General features: G+C 36.4%; 1 protein-coding gene across 1 annotated transcript; it reads left to right on the plus strand.

Annotated features, from left to right (window-relative positions):
• Window positions 1–42: 42 nt before the first annotated feature.
• On the plus strand, window positions 43–24,308 carry LOC106669062 (protein MMS22-like). The gene is made up of 20 exons (XM_014398317.2): window positions 43–259; window positions 4,696–4,933; window positions 5,166–5,318; window positions 5,384–5,534; window positions 5,592–5,804; window positions 5,862–5,975; window positions 9,057–9,191; window positions 9,251–9,480; window positions 9,534–9,798; window positions 9,856–10,120; window positions 10,184–10,300; window positions 10,723–10,924; window positions 10,978–11,062; window positions 11,116–11,295; window positions 11,351–11,521; window positions 12,652–12,799; window positions 19,909–20,129; window positions 20,188–20,387; window positions 20,447–20,638; window positions 23,736–24,308. The coding sequence occupies exons 1-20, from the start codon at window positions 187–189 to the stop codon at window positions 23,791–23,793; spliced, it is 3,411 nt and encodes a 1,136-aa protein (XP_014253803.1). The 5' UTR covers window positions 43–186; the 3' UTR covers window positions 23,794–24,308.
• Window positions 24,309–24,354: the final 46 nt, after the last annotated feature.

The following is a 24,354-nucleotide window of genomic DNA, read 5'->3' on the forward strand; positions in this document are numbered from 1 at the left end:
GTGTATGATTTTTTTACTAGTTGTGTATGTACAGGTCGATCTGCGTGGTTGTGGATTTTGGACGCATGACCGCCAAACTTTGTATTTGTTTATCATAGTTAATCAATTTGTGGTTATATTGTCGAGTATGCTGCTCCCCATCCTTTATGCTGGCATGGCGTTAAGGACAGCATACTGAATACAAGGATGTCGGCCGGGGTCGAACGCCAGGGTGTCCATAAGATATGCGGCGGCACAAAGCCCGAGACCGAATTACAAGGTAATTTTGATGCGCAATTTATGTCATTGTTTTTTTTATGCTACTGGAATGTTGTACTGATGTGCCTTGGTGACAAAACAGAGTTTGGTTTTTAAACAGATTCCAAATATATGATCTTTTGTTTCTAAAATAGTCTTATGATTTTATGTATGAAGATCATCTTAATTCTGAAGTATGACTACTGCTGCATATCCACTGGTTCCTAGAGGATGAACTGTTTAAATGTCGCGAATTGTTTGGTCATATTTTTATGACTTTTACTACTTCAGTTGTTTCATCAATCTTTACTAATTAATTTCACTGACAAAAGTTACAACAAATTAGGATTAAAGTTGAACTGTTGTCTTCAGTATACCATGGCATAGGCTGCACTCCTTTTGGACACGTTTTTTAATAAATTACACTCAACTTCCTAGCTATTCCACCCAGTTAGCAATGTAGCAACGGAAAGATACTTGTCCTTGATTTTTCCAAAGCCTTCAATTCTGTCCCTCACTCTTCTCTCCTCACATCCCCAATCGACCTTATCATTCCACAACATACACCCATACCTTCAAAAGTTCCTTTCTGATCCAAGCCCCTAAACTCTGGAACTCCTTCCCCTTTCTATTTGTCACGCTGCCTCCTTTTCCTCCCTTAAATCCCACCTGTATAAGTTATTCTTGTCCTTCTTGATTTTCCAAAGCCTTCGATTCTGTCCCTCACTCTTCTCTCCTCTCTAAACTAGAATCTTTTTCTTTCTCTGCCAGCACCATCCGTTGGTTCCACTCCTACCTTACCAGCCACCAAGCTGTCTACCTTCCCAACGGTCTTACCTCCTCCTTCCTCCCACTCAAATCTGGGGTGCCCCAAGGCTCTAGCATTTCTCCTATCCTTTTTTCCATTTATATCAACGACCTGCCTGAGACCACCCAGTCCTGTAACTATCACCTGTGTGCCGATGACTCCCAAATATATCGTTCCACCCTTCCGATCTTCACTCGGCCATTCTTAAGATCCAAAAAGACTTAAACTCCATCAACGAAGGGGCATTAAAAATTCCCTAGTCCTCAATCCGTCAAAATCCACCGCCATAATTATCGGGTCCAGGCAACTCCTCAATTCCCTCCCCAGCATCTCATGCTAAATAACCATCCCATTCCCTTTTGCTCGTCGGTTAAAAACCTAGGAGTAGTCTTTGACCCAAACCTTTCTTGGCATCCTCACATTTCCCAAATTTCCCACCATTGTATTGCCTCCCACAGCCTGGTTTGTCGGTCCTGGCTTCTCTTACCTTTCTCCACCCACAAACTCCTTGTATCTTCCCTTATGTTTCCCTTCTTCGATTATAGCTGTGTGGCATACGGTAATCTCTTGTAGGGGTAACGCGCAATTGAAGCGTATTATGAATTGTTGCGTAAGATTCGTGTTCGGCACCCCACGGGAATCCCGGGTGTCGATGTTGTATTCCCACTTTCCTGGCTCTTCCTCTCCTTCCATGCACAGTATTTCCTAGGTTGCTTTCTTTTCCAGTACTCCTTACATCACCCAATCCCTCCAATTCAACTCCTCACATCACACTCGTAACACTCGCTCATCCCCAATCGACCTTATCATTCCGCAACATACAACCCATACCTTCGAAAGTTCCTTTCTGACCCGAGCCCCTAAACTCTGGAACTCCCTTCCCCTTTCTATTCGTCATGCTGCCTCCTTTTCCTCCTTTAAATCCCACCTGTATAATCACCTCCTCTCCCTTTAAGCAGAGACCTTACGTTAATATTTGATATTTTTGTTGAATATTCTTGTAATTTTCTCTTCTGGTCTGCCTTACTGGTATACATTGTGCCAAGATTTCTATCTCATTTTACTTTTAATTTCATAGAAGGGACTTTTTTTTATTTATGTCGTGTATATTATTCTTAGGGGACACCAGTTCCAGAATAAAGTTATTTTTCTTCTTCTTCAACTTAGACATTATTGTTTAAATTCTTGGATCAGAATGTTTATTGACAATAAATTGTTTTGATGGGTTTTATGCAATTTGGCTCGAATGCAATAATTATGATCTTTGTTCCTGTGAGCTCATAATTTGTTACCTTTATCCCTGATATCGTTTAATTTGTTTATAATTTTAATTGTTAATTCTGTGCTGTAAGATCGAAGCTGTAATGTTCATTAACAAACTGTTAGTCAGAGCAAATCAACATCTGATTGACATCGATAGATTCTGCATATGTTTCGCAAGTAAAGGAGGAAATCTAAATAGGGGAACAATGTGAAATGTGATACAAGCATGCATATACTGTCATAGTATGCACCACCCAACTTCCCATCCAACTTGGAACCGTCTGTGAAAATAGCAGTTAGGCCAGGTTTGGTGGATCAAAGCCAATGAGGCCAAGGCAGCCTAAAAAAAATTCCATTACAATGCCATCAATGCTATTTTTTAAAAAAATGGAAGCAAGGCAGAACGCACTGGACATTGGTATAAATCTATCTTCCCTAAGGTCGGTGCTGGCCTTGGTTCATATGAAAAACATATGTACGGTATAGCACTGTCACAATAGGCAGGCTGCGTCCAAACCATGGTAGTTGTAAAGCATATGTGCACATGATTGGACAGAAAGACTACTTGAGTTCCGTAATCAGCAAGTTGAAAATGCGGAACGTATCATACAGTACTGAAAAAAATTTGAGAAAGAAAGACTCCTTTTCATACCATAGCCCCCGGGGCTTCCCAAACTGTGGTCCGCAGACCCCTTGGCGGTGCACCAGCCCTGACTAGGGGGTTCTTTGGCGAAGTTTGAGAAAAATTAATATTTACAAAAACATATAGAATAAGGCCTCTTTCAGACGAGGCGGTTTGGTGGTTCAGCTAAGTTGCCCGGTTGACTCTCAACCAGTGAATACTCGGTTTCACACCAGGCAACTTGTGGAATCAACCTCTCTTCCCAATGGGAGTTCAGTACATGTTAGAACCTGAGGAAGCACGAGCACTTCTTGTGCTTGCTCTGCAAAAAGAGAAGCAAAAAAGGAGGAAACCCAGTAAATAAAAGTGGGGGTTTATCCGTTGTTATAAAATTGGGAAACGGGCGCTTTCTCTCAAATACTGTTGTGCTACTTCCATCTTCTTACTTGTGTAAGAATGTTCAATGAAATATTAAACATGAATTCCAATTAATTCATGTTCAAGGTATTACTTTTCAAATTGGCTCAAGTTTTACATAACTATTGATTCCGTCTGCCCAATTTGATTTTTGTATATAATGTTAAGTATTTCAAACAAATGTTTATTTTCATAGTGATATGCCCCTCTTATCACCTAATTAGGAATGGATTGGCTAATTTATAAAACTTTAATTTACTATATACTGAATATATAGTGAAAAGGGTTCACCCTGGATTTTGTTTTGAGAAAGGGGTCCATTGACTAAAACGTTTAGGAAGCACTGCCATAGACCAATGCAAAATCGCAAAGCCAGATAATTATAAATTTTTAACGTGTACAGAAAATTTCAATGTTTATCAGGCTATGATCAATTTTATTAAATGATCTGGTTGTTATTTCTAACTCCTATAAATAACCAATAAAATAATTATTAATATGGCTGAAGACAGTAAGTCATTGTAGGAAAAGCTAAATAAATAAAAAACTGTTTCCTCAATTTTGTTTTTATTCATGCCCATTTATTTCAAGTTGGTATAACTGAAATACAATCCCTTTTTTCAATAATTGGGATGCGAGTTAAATTGTTACCAGTAGTTAAATTCACTAGTTTTCATGGTCTGCTTGACCAATTAATATCTTTCAATTAATTAAGGTTTTTAGTTGAGATAAAAAAAGTCAGTGTCACAAGCGGATTTGAACCCACGACCTTCGGCTAGATACGCCGTTGCTCTACCACTTGAGCTATCATGACTTCGATCCACTCGGGCACTAACCTCTAATCTCAACCCCACCTTTTTGAATTTTCCCTCCTTTTTGCCATTTTTCAAATGTGTAATCTATTTGATTCTCAGCAACAAGTGAAATGGCCACAGAGAGCTTTAGTGAAGAATACTTCATTTTAACTTATTAAATTCACTAGTTTTCGTGGTCCGCTTGACCAATTAAATCTTTCAATTAATTAAGGTTTTTAGTTCAGATAAAATGGATCGAAGTCATGATAGCTCAAGTGGTAGAGAAGCAGCGTATCAAGCAACCTTAATTAATTGAATGTTACCAGTAGTTTGGAGACAGTGTCTTGGTCAATTTTCAGAATAAGCAAGACTATCAAGTAAATGTTTATCATTAATATTTAACATCTTGTATCAACCTGTTTGTTCAGGCCTATTTAAAGTCTGTAAAAGGCAGACTTTCAGGCACATAGAAATTACCACTTTTTTCTCTCTACAAACCAGTTTACTACATTAGTCTGTTCTAAACTGTTTCTTTTTTACATATTTGATTTCAGAATGTAAAAAGAGCAAGAAAGTCTTTTTCACTTGTTTTGACTGCTCGGGCGAACCGAACGTCAAATACAGCGAAGTCAACCCGAACGGGTTTCTCAAATCAGGTGAAAATTGGGCGTGCTCAATTCCAGAAAAGCTCCAGGTGTGCGGTGAGTGCGAGGACATAAATCTGTTTGGCCTTACTTGGGACAAAGGTTCTGTACTTCTCAAACGGTTAGGAGCCCTCTTCAAAATGGCGAGGTACACTTCAAAACAATCATTTGGAATTATGACAATTTTTAAATTGTTAAATTTGATGAAGCGATGATCCTGCTCTGTCCGGTTGCTGGTTTTTCTGTCAGACATTATTTGGCATTTTGCTATCTTCGGTGGGCAGAACAGGATGATTGGAGCTACAAATTTCAAGTTGTTACAATAATTTTCTTGTATTTTTTATTTATTTTTATTTATTTATTGCAAATTCGAATTTCAGCAAGGAGTTAATGGTGGTTAATAGCGCTGCAAAACTAAATGCAAATGCACTCGGCCTGAACATAAATTGGAGTTATTCTTCCCAGAATAGTTATTTTTTATCGAGAAAGTACTGCGTAGAGTTGTTTATATTTATTAGAAATTTTGTAGACAGGTATAACCTTTATTTTTCCACTTTAGCAAAATGTTTACAGAAGTTAATTAGGCATGATTTATTAGTGTTTGCAGCCATCCTGATTATTACTGGATTCTTAATGATTTTTTACCCGAACTGAGTAAAAAGCTCATAAACTTCCGTCGCCAGCTTGGCAAGCTGACAGAGCTGCCTGAGTATGTCTATTTGCACGGCTGTCATTCTTCTGGAAATAAAGTAATGGTGATGGAAAAAAAATTTATGACGGTTTTGAACATTTTTTTTTTCTTATAGAGCAGCCAACCAGCATATCACCTGTTGCACATGCACCTAGACCTCAGGTGGTTGTACCTTAATTTGATTCTCAAAGTCCAATATGCCAAGAGGAATATAGAGAACAGAGACTCACAATTCTATGAACAGCCTGAACTTACGAACGAAGTCAGTACTGAAATTAAAAACTTAATAAGGGAACTTTTAGAACTGTCTGTGAAAAGATATGAAAAAGTAAGTTTTTTAGTCAATAAATAATTATAAATCAGTTGATAATTTTTATTATTGCAGACATCATGTTCAGAATTGTGTAGAAAATCGCCGTTCAGTTGCACGTGTATTCAGGAAATGTGGATCATGCTACAACTCGTCGCTGACACCCTTTACACAAACAACATTGAAAAAGTAAAGTTTTCACTAATCTCTAACTTTTTTTTTTTTTTTTTTTTTTTTTTTTTTTTTTTTTTTTTTTTTTTTTTTTTTTTTTTTTTTTTTTTTTTTTTTTTTTTTTTTTTAATAGACAGGGTGTCCTGCAAGAAGACACCGATACTTCAGGTTACTAAAAAGTTCCTATTATCCAAATGATTCTCAATTTTATCCGTGTTACTTCTACATTTTACAAGTTTAGTCTCAGTATCTCATAAAACTTTAATCCTTCTATACATTAGATTATATCAACAGAAAGGGCATTACAAATCCTATGAGGTTAATTTTTTATTGTAACTTTTATGAAACAAAATGTAAAGTCAGTTAGAACATAAACTTTTATGGTTTCCACAGTTTTTATTTTAACTAAGTAAGATTTGTTTAAAGAGTTGCCCCTACTAATTAACTATAAACATATTTACTTAATTTCTGAAAGGTCAATTATCACAAGTGTAAAATTAAAGTTTATCAGCTAAAAATTTTATATTTTGATTTAAAAAATGGTTAGTATGGTTCTGTTAACAAATAATGAAAATTGTACACAAAATGACTATTATATAAAATTTAAACATAATAAAAAACAAAATGCTTCTAAAAATTGAGGTGCTTGGACCATGAAGATCCAAAATAAGCCTTAGAGACCTAATGTAATAATTGGAATAATTCAATCAACCTAAGAAGTATAAGATATATATAAGTTATGGTTTCGATGTAAGAAACTAATTTTTTAAAAATAAGGTTTATTCAATATAAACTACAACTTTACACAAGGATTCTAATTTAAAGTGTCTGTACTGTTCGGAGTCCCGAGAGGATCTGCGAAAGAAAGGGGTCATACAATACAATCTACATTTTATGCTTATAATCTATTCTCGGAATTTGTATATGGGAAGAATCGTTTGTTGCTGCATTAGTGGTTTCGTGCAGGCGTAACTTATATATAGTTAAATTCCCAAATATTTCAATGCAAAATTCAATATTTCAATTCAATATATATATAAGAACCATAATTTTAAGCCTTCTTGCATTGAAATATTTGGGAATTTAACACCTAAACTTTCTTCCAGTGCCCATCTCAAATGGAAGTTTCACACTGCTAACTATGTGATAGATTCAATTTGGTCTATTTATTTACTATTTTGAATGAGGCTTGGGGCATTCAAAGCTATAATTTAATTGAATCCCTGCACACTATTTTAACGGTAAAGTCATTTCTTTCATTCCTAACTATATGGACTTCAGTTGACCTAAATTTACACACCTCCTACATCTACAAAAAATGTCTACACTAAATCGTCCTGAAAACTGCAGAGATTATTAGATTCACAATATCATGGCCCCTATTTATGGAATGAATTTCAGCTCAATGCCAATTTTTCCCTGAACAATTTTAAAAAATGGTCGTTCTTGCATTCTCAATTGTTTCACAATATCCTTTCCCCTCACTTAACTTTTAACTGCATAAAGTTCTCAATATTGGTCCATCCATCATTAATATATCAGAGAATTTTAGTTCCCTACGTTTTTGAAAATCGTGTTTATGAAGGTTAGAATTGTCTTTACTTTATTTACACCCCACAAGAGTTAACAGTTTCGACCTGTTCTTTATACAACTTATATCAATTTAGTCTAATTTCACACACCTCCCATATCTACAAAAAATCTCCACACTGAATCGTCCTAATTTTTAGCAGAATTCTGAATGCTAAATTTTGACCCATCCACAAAAGAACATAATTTCCTCTTTAAATAACTCCTATTGTTTAAATTTTGAGTATGTCTAGAACTACAGGGTAGAAATAGTTCTTTATTTCAATGATTAAACATTTAAAAAAAAGTTAAATTCACTAATTCCATGGTCCGCTTGACCAATTAATATATTGCAATTAATTTAGGTTTGTAGTTGAAAAATGGCAAAAAGGAGAGAAAATTCAAAAGGTGGGGTTGAGATGGGAAGTTGATGTCCGAGTGGATCGAGGTCACGATAGCTCAAGTGGTAGACCAGCGGCGTATCTAGCCAAAGATCGTGGGTTCGAATCCCGCTCGTGACATTGACTTTTTTATCTCAACTAAAAATCTTAATTAATTGTAATTAAAAAAAAGTATTCACTAGTTTTTGTGGTCCACTTGACCAATTAATATCTTTCAATTAATTAAGGTTTTTAGTTGAGATAAAAAAGTCAGTGTCACGAGCAGGATTCGAGCCCACGATCTTCGGCTAGATACACCGCTACTCTACGACTTAAGCTATCGTGACTTCAATCCACTCGGACACTAACTTCCCATCTCAACCTCACCTTTTGAATTTTCTCAACTTTTGGCTTAGTCTCTTCGATCGAAGTCATGATAGCTCAATTGGTAAAGTAGCGACGTATCTAGCCGAAGGTCATGGGTTCGAATCCCGCTCGTGACACTGACTTTTTTATCTCAACTAAAAACCTTAATTAATTGAAAGGTATTAATTGGTCAAGTGGACCACAAAAATTAGTGAATTTAATAAGTTAAAATGATGTATATTTTCACTAAAGCTCTCCGTGGCCATTTCATTTGTCGCCGAGAATCAAATAGATTACAACATTTGAAAAATGGCAAAAAGGAGGGAAAATTCAAAAGGTGGAGTTGAGATGGGAAGTTAGTGTCCGAGGCGATTGAAGTCACGATAGCTCAAGTGGTAGAGAAGTGGCGTATCTAGCCGAAGGTCGTGCGTTCGAATCCTGCTCGTGTCACTGACTTTTTTATCTCAACTAAAAACCTTAATTAATTGAAATTTAAAAAAAAAAGCTCTCTCTTTTTGACTATTTATAATGAATCGAGACTTTTTTATTTTTGTATAATAGAACAATTTTATTTTATTTCTATTATAGAATAATTTTAGTTCTGTTTATTTTTAAAACTAATTTCCATTCTCCAGTATACAGTTGTTTCATTATTCATTCAATTGAGAATCAGACTTGAACAAAAGGGACTTTTTAGTCTAATTTGACATGCAGGATCACAGTACTGACATTTGGTCACAGACGACATTCTGTATTTAATTTTTATTTATATTTTGTATTTTAGAATTTTTGGGAATATTACAACGAATGTGTCGGCAGTTTGAATTCAGATGAATACAATTTCACTCCAGTTTCCAGAGCCATTTTTTCATTCTGGCTATTAAGCAATGTCGCCAAACTTTACAAAGTTGAAGATAGAGTATGCATAGCTATTATATAATTTATTATTAATTTTATTCTAATCTTGATTTAAAACAGGCTTTAGCTAGCAACTATCCTGTTTTGGAATCATTAGTAAAAACTATTGTTTTGGAAGAAATAAATGAATCAGAAATGAGAACTTGTCTGACGTTCATTGAGTTCATCTGTATAAAAACCTGGGAGCCAAAGGTTGAGCCCTTAATCACTTTGTGGGATTATTTTTACAAAAAGCTGAATAGCAATTTTTATTTGGTCGGTGCTTCGCCGATGACTGCTGCTGTGATGAGGTCGGTCTTATCATTGACCTTGTAATTCATTCATCTGACGTCTCAGTTTTCAGCAAAACGGCTAGTGGGATGGTCCAACAGGTGAAATCGTACGTTGAGAATCGTAGTTCAGTCTTGGACAGTTTTCAGCACTTTCTCAGGCTTATCGGACTCCACTTGCAAAGGTCGAAGGGTTCACCGAGACACTGGAATGTCATAAAGGGAAGGATTTTTTCCAAACTTTCTCACCCGAAGCTTTGCTCCTTGTCTCAGGCCGGAGAATACCATTTGGTCCTGCTGTTTCTCATGCTTGATACATCTAATGGTGTATCACAAGTGGTACAATTATTAACTATACTTATTTCAAATTATTTTGCTATAATGTTCTGTTTTTAGGATGGTAAAATGATCGAACTATTTAATGTGATAAAAGATGCAAAAGGTTTAGTTTCGAATGAGCTTATTAAAGGTTTATTTGCTTTTGTTATATTAAAACTTGAGAGTAATGAACACATTGGAAAACTCGTCCAGCCTTTGGTTGATTATGTAAATTCTTTATCCCCGCTTGAAAGTTATGACATGATTAAAATGTATGTGGAAGAAATGGAATTTATCTTGAAAACATATTCTTCATTAAATTTAGGCCAGCATTTATTCATTAGTAAGTTTTACACTGCTATTCTGCTCAAAGGTAAAATTCTAACTGGAGGATTTTATATTTAAGGTGAGTGGCTTTCAAGATATCTATTTTCATCATCATTGTCAGATTCCGGACGATTGCTTGAAACAATTTTGACCGTATTAAACCGTCTCAAAATTAACATGTGCCATGGGAATCCAGGTAATTTGTAAATTTTATTAGGCGTGGTCCGCTTGACCAAATAAATTCTTTTTAAATAATTAAGGTTTTTAGTTGAGATAAAAAAGTCAATGGCACGAGCGTTATTCGAACTCACGATCTTCGGCTAATACGCCGCTGCTCTACCACTTGAGCTATTGTGACTTTGATCCACTCGGACACCAACTTTCTCAAAAGGTGGGGACCTTTTGAATTTTCCCTCCTTTTTGTCATTTTTCAAATGTCGTGTAATTTATTTGTCCGAGTGGATCGAAGTCCCGATAGCTCAAGTGGTAGCCGAAGGTCGTGGGTTCAAATCCCGCTTGTGACACTGATTTTTTTATCTCAACTAAACTTTAATTAATTGAAAAATAATTTGTAAACTTAACTACATTTTTCAGCAAATATATACTTATTTATTTCAGAACATGAGATGATAATGTTTGTTGAAAAACTGTGGAGTGAGCTAATTGCGTACTTGAAAGGAGTTTCAAATCATTTCAACACGTCTCAACAAGTTTCTGTCCTTGCGGCTTCTTTAGCTTCTTTATCAGTGATCACAGGAAAGCTCGATCGTTTCAAAGAGCTTTTTGATTTATTCATCTCAAATGATACTAATGATATAAGGTAGATTTTAAGTTTTATTAACTATTCCTGACATTTATAAATTTAATTTTCAGGGCTGTCAGAAAATTTCTGAATTGCTTAATAGAATCAACGTCTGTTGTTAACATTCTCCATAGTTACAACAACTCTATTGTAAAGGTATACTCGTAATTTTAATATATTTTGTACCCAATTGTAAGTATGTTTTCTAGGCCTGGGTCCGGTGTTGTATTATGTGTCCAGATTCAAACCACAAAGAAATGCACGAGCTGACTTGCTACATTTCAAAAATCGCTGAAATAAAATCTATCGTGAACCCTGACCATTTGATGGACTGTGCTGAACCGCTCTATCTATTTTTGTCCTGCCTGCAAGAGAAATACACCTCAAACGTGAGTGAGTTTTGTTTGAAAACGATAACATTTTCCTTATTATTTTTTCTTGTAGGATATTTATGAAAGGCAGTCGCTAAGGGAAAAAGTAAGCATTTATTTTGAAGGAATTGATCGATGGTTGAAACCGGTCATTTCATCACCGAGAGATTATGATCAGGTCAATAATGTTTATCAATCATTGGGAAATATTATAAGAATGATATCTCCTCTTCTTTACGTTAAAGTAAGTTTTTTAATATTTGTATTGACATTTAACTTTCAAAAAATTGATTAAATATGGGTTGCATGAGTACTATCTATTTGTTTGTTGTCAAATATAAATATTGAAGTCTGCTATTTGTTTGCAATTCTTTTTTCTTCTAAGGGATAATATATTATTTGTATAATCATGCTCATTTTTTTTTCCAACAATCCTGTTACCAACAAGTTAATCCTTATTGCCTCAACAAGCCAATAACCACAAAGCTGCCTACCAAATTATTTTGTGAAAATCCAAAATCCATATCCAAAAATAATAAAAAATCAACTGATATTGAACTTTGAAATACACACACAACAAAGGCAGAAAACTGAATTTAAAACAAATTACGTCAAGTACATTAAGGAAAGAAATATTTTCTATGCTTCTCTGTGGAGCCCAATGACAAGAACTCTTGGACATGTTTGTAATATTTTCTGGCCCAGTATCGTCAAAAAGTCATTGATATTGGTTATTCCACATCTGTAGCCTCCATAGTGCTTGTGGAACTTAAGAGAGTTGTTAATTCACAATTTTTCGTGGTCCGTTTGACCAATTAATATCATTCAATTAATAAGGTTTTTAGTTGAGATAAAAAAAAATCAGTGTCACGAGCGGGATTCAAACCCAAGACCTTCGGCTTGACACGCCACTAATCTACCACTTGAGCTATCCTCGATCCACTCGGGCACTAACCTCTCATCTTAGGTTTTTGAAAAATTGCCATTTTTCCCTGAGAATAAAAATAGTGAATTAAAATGAAGTATACTTCACTGAGCTCTCCGTGGTCATTTTATTGTTTTTCTATTTCATTTGTCGCCGAGAATCAATAGATTGCATGACATTTGAAAAATGGCAAAAAGGAGGGAAAATTCAAAAGGTGGGGTTGACATGGGAAGTTAGTGTCCGAGTGGATCACGATAGCTCAGGTGGTAGAGTAGCGGCGTATCTAGCGAAGGTCGTGGGTTTGAATCCCACTCGTGACACTGACTTTTTATCCAACTCAAAACCTTAATTAATTGGAAGAGTTTTTAATTTTTACTTTTGGTTTAATTAAAGTTTTGATGTTTTGCATTGAAAGTGAATGTATTATTGTTCTTTTTTTTTTTTTTTAGTCTAAACCAAATACACCACTCCAGCAGTTATTGGATTTAACCCTTTTACCTGTCAGCGTGAGGAATCCAGAATCAAAATTACCCCATAACATAGTACAATGTGTGAAAACATCATTACACCTATTTATTTTAGGCCTTTTCAAACTGAGTAAGTTATTATTCTTAAATTCGCTAATTTCATGGTCCGCTTGACCAATTAATATATTACAACTAATTAAGGTTTTTTAGTTGAGATAAAAAAGTCAATGGCACGAGCGGGATTCGAACCCACGATCTTTTGAGTGAGGTTGAGATGAGAAGTTAGTGTCCAAGTGGATTGAGGCCGCGATAGCTCAAGTGGTATAGCAGTGGCGTATCTAGCCGAAGATCGTGTGTTCGAATCCCGCTCGTGCCATTGATTTTTTATCTCAACTAAAAAACCTTAATTAGTTAGTTGTATTATTCTTAAAATTAATTTTTATTAGGTTTGAGTCCAATTATTCTGGTTTGTCTATTCTTCTTCTCTTGTTTTTCCTGTTAGACTCACTTATATTACTGTGAACTACAGGGTGTCCCAGAGATAGAACAAAAAAAAATTTGCAACAACTTCCAATGTATAGTCCCTATACATATCTTCAATCCCTGAAGAGTTTCAATTTTTATTAGTTATTGTATAGAAATATTACGTTACTTGAAAAACCACAAATATTTATCATCAGGACTACTAAAATTTTGTATTCAGCATTAAATTTCCTTTATATTATTTTTATCTGAAATAATAGTCAATTAGGAACAGTGTAAATACTAAAAGTTGAAAAAATACCACAAAGTTGTATGTCAGACATTGTAGTCATTATTTTGAAAAGAATTTGTAATGTCTAATGCTTGCAAATCCTTTAATAATTTATTGTGGTTAATATTATAACATTTGAAAACCAAACAGTTCTATTTATCACCACACCTGAGGCGTGATCATTGATCTCAAGTTTTTCAACAATTGATAGATAGATAGATGTAATAATTCAGGGTATGGTATACTGCGCCCTTTAAGAGCTATTGTATCCCCTGTGCTCTGCTTAAAGCACATCGGTGAGTCCTATTTCATCAAGAAACTTGATTAATAGGCCCGGTTTCAGTGGTTGTAGTTCTTTTATGGTCACATTGTACATCCCAAAACACTTCCTCCTGCGGGCTAGTGTAGCTCCGCAGTTTGTTAGTAAGTGTGTTGGTGTCTCTTCTGCTTCTTTGCAGAATCTACATGTGCCATCTTGGATTATTCCAATTTTCTTTAAATGTCCATTTAATCTACAGTGTCCTGTCAGGAATCCTGTTAGGATTCGCAGTCTGTTCCTGCTTCCTTTGACACATTCTGTGATTTCTTTCTTGCCAAAGTTGGTTAGAAAATTCTTGGATTGTCTGTGTCCAATAAGTGAGTTCCAAAGTTCGCTCATTCTCTTTTTATCCTTCTGTCTGAGGTATTCGTTGATAGTGTGTGTTCCTATTCCACAGAAGGGTTCAGGTCCTATTAGCGGTGTGGCAGCCCCTTTTCTTGCCAGGGTGTCCGCTTCCTCATTACCTTCTACTCCCATGTGTCCTGGGACCCAGCAGAGGCTGACTTTATTCTGCGAGCCTAATGTATTTAATTTGGTTTTGCAGTTCAGCACCATCTTTGAACTAATGGTATTTGAGCTTAGTGCTTTGATGGCTGCTTGGCTATCTGACATGATAGCTATATTCTTGTTTTTGTATCCTTTATTTAGGTTGAATTGGATACATCTTTCAATTGCATGAATTTCTGCTTGGAAGATACTGGTGTGCTTTCCCATGGGTTCTGAGTATTTGGTTCCGGGTCCGAAAACTCCTGCCCCCGTACCTTCCTGTGTTTTAGATCCATCTGTGTACCAAAGGATGGTGCCATTTTTGAGGGAGTTATTTCCCTCTTTTTCCCATTCCTTTTTGGTGCCCAGATGTATTCGGAATTTATGGTTAAATTCAAACCTCCTGTTCATGTCGTCTCTTGGAGCCATGAGTGAAGGATGGTTTTTCCACAGTTTGTTTCTGTCTCTCCATTTCAGTTTTATTCCTGTTGGAGGTTTCTCTCTAGTGATGTTAATTATAGTTTTCTGTGCTGTCCTTTCTATCATGTGGTATAGGGGGATTAGTCCCAATATCTTTTCCATGCTAATTGTAGGACATGTTCTCATTGCTCCCGTTATGCAGATGCATGCAAGTCTCTGTATTTTTGAGAGTTCTTTCCTTTTGGTTGTTTGTTCCGCTTTATCAGCCCATGCTATAGCTCCGTATGTAAGTAAAGGTCTTACTATCATGGTGTACATCCATAACAGGGTTTCTGGTCTACATCCCCAGTTTCTTCCTGCCATTCTTCTGCACACCATCAGAGCTCGTGTCGCCTTTGTAATGATAGAGCTGATATGTTTCTTAAACGTTAGTGTTTTATCTAGTGTGATGCCCAGATATTTGACTTCATTTTTGATTTCTATCACAGTGTTGTTTAGTTTGATTACTTTCATGTGATCTAGCTTTCTTTTCCGTGTAAAAGTGACTATAGTTGTTTTGTTTGGGTTGATTCCCAAGCCTGCACTTTTACACCATTCTTCTGTGATTTTCAGTCCCTCTTGGATTATATCACAGAGGATTTCTTCGAATTTTCCCCTGGCTGTCAGGACTATGTCATCTGCATATCCCTGACATTTTATTCCTGAACGGTTCAGGGTTTCGAGCAGTTCATCAACTATTAGGCTCCATAAGAGAGGTGATAATATCCCTCCTTGAGGACATCCTTTTGTTGTTCTAACTTCTATAGTGTTTATTCCTATATTTGTTTCAGCTATTCTAGTTCTTAGAAGTTCTCCAATCCATCTAGATGTGGTTTGGTCTACGTGTTTTTTCCTCAGGGAGGCTTCCATTGATGCATGAGATGCGTTGTCGAAAGCTCCCTCAATGTCGAGGAACGCGCAGATTGCTATTTCTTTTGTTTCCAGTGTTTCTTTTAGATCACTGGTTAGTTCGTACAGTGCAGTTTCTGTTGATCTTCCTGTTCTGTATGCATTTTGACAGTAATGGAGAGGCTTGTTTACCAGTGCTGTCGTTCTTATATGGTTGTCTATCAGCTTTTCAAGGGTCTTTAATAAAAAGGATGTTAAGCTGATTGGTCTGTAGGATTTGGGGGATGTGGGGTCTCTTTTCCCCACTTTTGGTATAAACACCACCCTTGCCCTACGCCATGTCTGTGGTATATAACCTAGTGCTAAACTGCTTCTGTATATTCGTAGCAGTGTTGGAGTAATTATATCCATTCCTTTTTGTAACAGGATGGGAAAGATTCCATCCGTTCCTGGCGCTTTGTACGGGCTGAAATTGTTAATTGCCCAGAGGATTTTCTTCTCTGTGATTATTTCAGCTGCTTTCTTCCAATTTTCTTTCTTGGGATTGTCTATTCTCACATTTTCTGAGGAGATGTTGTAGGTACTGCCTGGAAAATGTGTACTTAGAAGGAGCATTGCTTTTTGTTGCATATCTTCTGTGTATTTGCCTTCTGTGTTTCTTAGGGCAGTGTTTATATCTGATCTGTCCTTTGCTAGTATCTTGTGCAATCTAGCTGCTGTGGATACTGTGGAGATTTCTCCGCAGAATTTGCGAAAATTCTCTCTTTTCGCTTTGCGGATGGCATGGTTATATGAAGTGAGTAACCTTTTATATTCTCCCCAGTTACTTCCTAGTCTGGCCTTGTTAAACGCTTTCCTGGTTTCTTTTCTCAATATGCCCAGTTCTGCATTCCACCAAGGTGGTTCTTGTCTACTTTTTGGGACCTTTACAGGGCAGCTTGTTTCATATGCATCAATTATATTTCCTGTAAGTTCTCTAACTGCAAGTTCTAATTCATTGCAGGTTTTTGGTACTCTTTTCACTGTTGTATGGTTAAAGCTGTGTGTTACCATCTCAGTGAACCTTGCCCAGTTTGTGTTCCGGGGGTTTCTGAACGGTGTAGGGTCTATCCTATCTGATTCGATGTCGAACCTTATTATTCTATGATCCGACATCGACTCTTCACCTGAAACCCTCCAGTTTTTTATAACTTTGTATAGGGCTTGGCTGCAAGTGGTTACGTCCAGTACTTCTTGTCTCGCTTTGGTGACAAAGGTAGGGGTAGATCCTATATTAAGTATATCTAATTTTTCCTTCACCAAAAATTCTATGAGTGCCTCACCTCTTTTATTGTTGTTGGTGCTTCCCCAAGTTTGATGGTGTGCGTTGGCATCACATCCCACCAGCAAGGGGAGATTCTTCTCGCTGCAGTAGCTGGCTAGCCTCCGTAGCTCGTCAGGGGGAGGGTGTTCCTCTTCTCCTGGGAAGTATGCCGATGCTACTACTGTTTCTTGTCTCTTCCCATCGATTGGTATTTCTACCTTGATGGGAACTAAATCTCCAGTCATGAATTCTGAAAGACAGAGATAATTAGTGTTTTTCCTAATCAATATACATGCACGGGGATTTTCCTGTCTGGAATCCCATACAGTCTTACCGTCTTTACAGGACAAACCTTTGATTTGTCCTTTCCACTGCCAGGGTTCCTGGATGAGAACTGCCCATAGATGTTGTGCAGTGAACATCCTAGCTATTACTGCCGAAGCAGCTTTAGCGTGGTGGATGTTCACCTGGGCCATTCTCATTTCTTCCATGTTGGTTATTCTTTTGGGGGAGGAGGAGGTGTCTCCTCTCCCAATAGCTCCTCCTCAGTGAGCACTCTTGGCTCCATCTGTAGAGGAGGAGGAGTCCCGGTCTCTGTGATGATCTGGTCTACCTCCATCTCAGCAGTATTTTCGGAGGTAATCTCCGTGGGTGGAGGCGACGCTGTAGGGGCCTGCTCCGTTTGAATGGATGGGGGGGTGATTGGGGTGGAGGTGTGAGATTTCTCTCGTTTTGTATCCTCCTCCCCCCCTCCCTTTTTCAGGCCCCTAACAGGGATCCTTCCGAAACGAAAGTTGAGGGTATGTCCTCTTGACATTATCGTTTTTGCTGAGATGTCGTCGATGCCCAGGATCATGACAATCCCAGGCCCCTCCGCTTTCACTGAGTGGACTTTCCATTCCTCAGCGCAGATTCCATCATTCTGCGCTTTCACCAGCGCTAAGGTTCTCTGTTCTTCTCCTAGTTTTGTCCTAGGGAAGAACACTGCTATCGAGTGAGGTTTGGGAACATCCTCCCCAACCCTCACTGTTAGTTTCTTTTCTTTGTTTAGCTCCAGTTTGGGAGCTATTTCCTGTAGCCATTGTACAGTTTTGCCATCTTGACAGTCTAGGACCATCATTCCTGGCCTGAAGTGTATGCCTTCAAACTGTATTTTAGCTTCCCATCCTTTTAGAATTTCTTCTATGAGGGTTTCCTCTAGATGGGTCAACTCTTCCGTTGTTAAAGTTACCAGAGGGTATTCCTCTGGTAGCAAAGCCACTCTTATGATCTTTGCTGCTCCAGCGTAACTAACGCTAGGAGCAGCCTCTCTGGCTTTAGACAGTGCCTGAGGAGTGGAGGGCTTAGCTTTCTTGTCCTTTCTCAGTTCCTTGGGGGTAAGAGATTGCTCTCTTGCCCTCTTACTGGATGGTTGTGTCTCCAGTTTCTCTTGTTGGATTTTAGCCTTCCTTTCGTCGGCTAATTTCCTTGCTTCTTCGGGTGTTTTCCCCGATTTTATAGCCCTCAGGTACCATTTGGTCATAGCTCCGCTAAGACCTTTCCTGAGAGGGTCGTCTTTTCCGCCTGGTTCTCCCAGCTTTGGTAGTTCGGCGGAGGCTTTTTTCTTACCTTTTGGTTTCCCAAGAGGAGGTCTGTATCTTCTAGTGTCGCTACTTGAAGGTAGTGAACCTTTCGTTTGAGTGGTGTTTAATTTCCCACGTAGCGACTGAAATTTATTTTTGGAAGGGAGAGGTGGTCTCTCCTTTGCTTCTGAGGACTGAGTGTCCATCTGGGGGTTGGTTCCCAGATTACTAATTGGGTTTGGAGCAGTGGAATCCTGCTCTGGGTTATGTTTTTCGTTTACTTTGCTCATTGAAATCCCACGAGTAGCTAGGGAACTATAAGGTCCACTCCATCAGAGCCCCGCATGATGGAGTAAGGCTAAATACTCTCTGATGTCGCCCGGTGTCAGAGAGGCTCCGTTCAAGACAGCCACATTAACCCCGGCTGCCAGTGAATCACTCGGCACGGAACGCATGACACCTTTGATTGGGGCGGATGCTGTTTTCTGTCAAGCCCAAGACTCTTCTTAGGGGACTGATAGGATAGAGGGAGAGGGGTTGGTGATAGGAGTCTATTTAGTGAGGAGTGGTTAGGAAAGTGAGTACCTCACTTGGGGATAGGACACCAGAGCCCCTTTAGCCTTTTCGCACCGTACCATGCCGTGGGGATCAATATGAATCCCCCCGTCAGAACGGCGACGAACGTTTCCCGGGGTTCACTACTTGGAAGCGGGGTTGGTCTTTGAACCCCTTCAACAATTGATACACAACTAGTCTACTTTAATAAGGAGGGGTTATGGATGTTCTTATACCATTTGAAAGTGTATTAAATAATAAACTTTTCGTGAAGATTGACAATTTCTAGGGTCAAACTTAATTATTTAAAAGTATTGACAGCACCAGCGAATTGAGCCGAAGGTCGTGGGTTCGACTCCGGCTCGTGTCACTAATTTTTCTTTTCAACCGTCTTTGCATAAAAATTAGAAATAAAATTAATAATAAACAGATAACTAATTAAATATTAGGGCATACCTATTTATACATTATTTCTTAAAAACCAAACTTTGTAGTATTTTTCAAATTTGAACATTTATTAAGGTCCTTAATTGAAAATTACTTCAGATGAAAATAGTATAAATCTAATTTAATAGCCATGAGATTTGTGTTTTTCTCAAGTAATGTAACATCAATGGAAAAACTAACAATTGTTAACATCATAGATTGAAGATAGGTAAATACATAGATAGGGACTATATGTTGGAATTGTAGGGTCTACAAAAAATTATTATATATAATAAAAAAATTATAAACAATTATTTAAAAAAAATATTTTAAAAATTTTCGCACTATCTATGGGACACCCTGTAGATTGCAGTTTAAATCCACTTTAAATTTCTAATTGATTGCGCTTGACAGACAAACCCAGCAATAAAAGGCAGATCTGGATCATCAGAGTTGATGAGCATCTCTGTTCATCCTGAAAAAAAAATTAAGATAATAAATGCTAATTATATTTTTAAATGTTCAGTTCCAGATCAGGATCATTATATTATGAGGACGATCAAAGAGCTTCTAACAATTTATATACCCAGGTGTGTGCAAATCCACCAAATGTTTAATTTCACCGATTTCTCTCTTATCTCCCAGTTCGGCGATTTTGAAGAAAGGTCCCAGTGTTTTATTTTGGAAACTGTGTGTGGTAATTTTCTAAGGAAAAAATCTCGAAATCCTCACAACCAGGCGTTATATGTAAGAGACTAGTTTTTCTCATGTTAAGATTTGTTTGATAATTTTTATTTTTCCCCAGGCATTGAAGTTTTTAGAGGAATTGTTCACAGCATTTACCAACTCGCCTGAAATTGTAAAAAACGTTCTACGCTTGACTTTCGACCGTATGTGTGATATATTTATGTTCTGTGATGATAAAAGCCAGGTGCACTCTGCCGCCAAGGATATCCTAAGGCTGTTTTTAAACAGCAGTTCAATCAGAAAAGGAAACTTTTTGATGTATGTATTGAAACAAAACATTTTCACAATATCCTTGAATAATTGGTGGATTTTCACAGGGATGACATCGTCCGGCTTCTCACTTCATTGGCGAATGAACACCTTGCCTGGTCGTCTCGTCAACTATTTGAACTCGTCGTTTTCCTCTCCTCAGAAGCCCCTGATCTCACGTCCCGCTTCCTTCCTCATCTCCTTGAAATTATAAAAGAAGTAGAAAAGAAACGAGGTGTTGGCTATGATAAAACTTTAAGGTAAGAGAATATTTAAGCACTGCAGGCCAAACCGAGCAAGTCTGGGCTGAAATGATCCCAAACCAGGGCACACATGTTCATTTTCAAATATAATGTTTTATTTCTGAAAACAAAATGTAAATTAATATTATAATGGATAATTATTACAGAATCAAGGAATAACACACAATAAAATTTAAATTGTTAAACAAATGAAGTATTCAATTCACTAGTTTTCATAGTCCGATTGACCAATTAATATCTTTCAATTAAATAAGGTTTTTAGGTGAGATAAAAAAGTCAATGTCACAAGCGGGATTCGAACCCACGACCTTTGGCTAAATACGCCGCTGCTCTACCACTTGACTATTGTGACTTCAATCCACTCGGACATTAACTTCCCATCCCAACCCACGTTTTGAATTTTCTCTCCTTTTTGCCATTTTTCAAATGTGTATTTGATTCTCAGCGACAAATGAAATGGCCACAGAGAGCTATAGTGAAGATATACTTCATTTTAACTTATTCAATTCACTAGTTTTCATGGTCCGATTAACCAATTAATATCTTTCAATTAAATCAGGTTTTTAGTTGAAATAAAAAAGTCAAGTCACGAGCGGGATTCGAGCCCACGACCTTTGGCTAGATATGCTGCTACTCTACCACTTGAGCTATCGTAACTTCAATCCACTCAGGCACTAACTTCCCATCTCAACCCCACCTCTTGAATTTTCCTCTTTTTTGCCATTTTTCAAATGTCGTGTAATCTATTTGTCCGAGTGGATCGAAGACACGATAGCTCAAGTGGTAGAGCAACGGCGTATTTAGCCGAAGGTCGTGGGTTCAAATCCCGCTTGTGACACTGACTTTTTTATCTCAACCAAACCGTAATTAATTGAAAAGTAATTTGTAAACTTAACTACATTTTTCAGCAAATATATACTTATTTATTTCAGAACATGAGATGATAATGTTTGTTGAAAAACTGTGGAGTGAGCTAATCGCATACTTGAAAGAAGTTTCAAATCATTTCAACACCACCTTTTGAATTTTCTCTCCTTTTTGCCATTTTTCAAATGTCGTTTAATTTATTTGATTCTTGACAACAATTTAAATCGCACGAGAGCTTTAGTGAAGTATACTTCATTTTAACTTTCATGGGTTTGAATCCTGCTCGTGCACTAACTTTTTCATTTCAACCAAAACCTTATGTAAAAAGAATAATTATACATATATGCTTTAGCTCAGTGATTGGCAAATTGTGCTCCGCCAGCCACAGCTGTGCCACAAGGACGCTGTGAAAATTTCCTATAAAAAATATTATTTTCATATTGATAAAAAAAACCTTATAAACTAAACCCCCCTTTATAAAACCCTGAAAACTGAGACACTGATGGCCATCCAATCTCAATATGGATATTAGCGAGACAGCTGCAATTGTGTATTTTCTATTATTGTCAAAAAAAAAAGTATTCACTTTTATATTTTTGCTATTAAGTGCGGAATCGCTTTTCAAAAGGCAAGTTTTTCAATTTCACAAGAAAGTCAAGAGTTATTTATTAAATAAAATTGCAGACAAAATAAGAAATTTAGATTTTTAAGATTAAGAGTTAGCTTTTCTGAATTGGAAATGAATTACTACTACTATTTCCCCAAGTTCACACTGAGATAGATTATTGTTTTGACTTGAGCGCTACGGAATAATTTTGATATATTAAGCAGGCTAGAAACAAAAAAAGTTCGAAAACCGTTGCTTTAGCTTGTTCTGAACTTTCTCTAAAAAAAAAAAAAGTGGCTATTATTTAATCGCAATTTTTATAATCAAACTTTTACAAAAATAAGATTTAATTAATTAGGTCTGACCAGTTTTGTGCCAGCAGTTGCGGTTCTTCGTTAAGGCCTAGTTAATTATTTTGGTAATAATTTTATTTAAAAGCCATCATTTCAAATGGCAAAAAGGAGGGAAAATTAAAAAAGGTGGGGTTGAGATGGAAGGTTAGTGCCCGAGTGGATCGAAGTCACGATAGCTCAAGTGGTAAGTATCGACGTAACAAGCCTAAGGTCGTGGGTTCGAATCCCGCTTGTGACACTAACTTTTTTATCTCAACTAAAAAACCTTAATTAATTGAATTTATTTAAAAGATTGAGTCTATGATTATAATTCATTGGATGAAATTTCAATTATAATTAAGATTTTAGTAAATAAGGTTTTTTGTAACTTAAGCTTACCTTATTAGTTATATAATCTTGAAATTAAAAGGATTTAGTGGTAGTTTAATCTTACCAGAGAAACCTGCTCTTTAATCGATCATCCACGAGAAATTTTACTTATTTTATTGTTTGTATACTTCTTTCGATGGTTGTATTAATTAGACTATTTCTCTACTTTTTTTATAAGAAAAATGTCAGGTCAAGATGCAGTTATATAGGAGCTGGTAGTGGGTTACTTTTTGTTAAAATTAGGATTTATAAACGGAATTTTATAATCAATAAGGATCAAGCAGTAATAATTCAAATTAATTATGATTCTAGCTCTAAATTACACACACGCCTGTCACTTTCGGAGTGGAAAGTAAATCTTTGTTGGGCAAATTATAACTATTGATTAGTTCTACTATTTAGATAGTTGGATTAACAGTTTGAATCGGCGGAACATAAAAGTTTGTATATTTGGTTTAAATTAGTTCACATATTCCTTAAATCGTTTAATTTACCATAAAAAAAATGCTACAGACTTTATGATCCAATGCAATCCATCTTTGGGTTTTGGGCCTTTTTTTAAATTTTATTTTATCTTTTACATTTTCACATAAAAAACAAGCATTAAAATTAATTTTTTATGAAAATGAACAAGGTACGTGGCAATGTCAACATCGTTGATCACTTTCTTGTACAATGAAAATTAACTATTTAGTTTTTGCTTTTGAAATACAGTCTTTTGATAAAAAAGCTTACTTAAGAAGAAGTTTTATTTTGCATTAATTTTCACAGTACTTAATTAAGCCCATTCTCGCTTGATTAGCCTGTCAGACGCATTTTCTATCTTCAGTGTGTCTTTCTTTTTTACTTAATTCTGTCTTAACTTCTTTTAGATAATTTAATTTTAACCTTTTTTCAGACTTGGGTTTGAAAGGATTGAATCTCGTTTAAGAGCGATTAAAAACGAAGAAACTTGACAACTGTGGTTTTAAATTCTCAGATAAAAAGTGAAGTATGGAGAGTTGCATTAGTTTACAATTGAGGATTTAATTTTTTTAAGTTTCTGTGTAAATAATTTAACTTAAAATCTATATACATACAAATTGAATATATTTTCTTAACTGTAAGGAATGAGTTTTTGGCAAGGCTTGCAATTAAACTGTTCAGATTGTACATTTGTTCCTGAAAAATTGTCACATCACAATTATGAAATGCCACAAATTTATTTTCCAATTGTAAAGTTTACATACATTTTTTGCAAATATATTAAATTATTTTTTATTTCAATTTTGATTGAGATTTCATACTCAGTATTGATCTCCATTCTTCTCCAAAGTGAATGTGGGTACAAGGTCAACCTACTGTGACCCATTTGTTTTCTACAGTCTCTGAATTGTTTCCAATTTCTGTTATGTTTTTTCAATCCATGTATTGTAAATATAATTTGTTATTGTAATGCATCACTTGGTTAAATACAGTGCTGTGATATGTATTTATTCGTTTTGATCAAACCTTGAGCTCATGTTTATTTATGAGAG

This window comes from Cimex lectularius, unplaced genomic scaffold (genome assembly GCF_000648675.2).
Source record: "Cimex lectularius strain Harlan isolate CLEC.00 unplaced genomic scaffold, Clec_2.1 scaffold183, whole genome shotgun sequence".
NCBI classification, from domain to species: Eukaryota; Metazoa; Arthropoda; class Insecta; order Hemiptera; family Cimicidae; genus Cimex; species Cimex lectularius.

What these genes read in the sequence shown, in the direction of transcription:
- LOC106669062 (XM_014398317.2), top strand. Translation starts at nt 187, where the DNA reads ATGTCGGCCGGGGTCGAACGCCAGGGTGTCCATAAGATATGCGGCGGC. An exon ending in GCCCGAGACCGAATTACAAG is followed by an intron (nt 260 to 4,695) that starts GTAATTTTGATG and finishes ATTTGATTTCAG; the next exon opens with AATGTAAAAAGAGCAAGAAA. An exon ending in ATTAGAAATTTTGTAGACAG is followed by an intron (nt 5,319 to 5,383) that starts GTATAACCTTTA and finishes ATGATTTATTAG; the next exon opens with TGTTTGCAGCCATCCTGATT.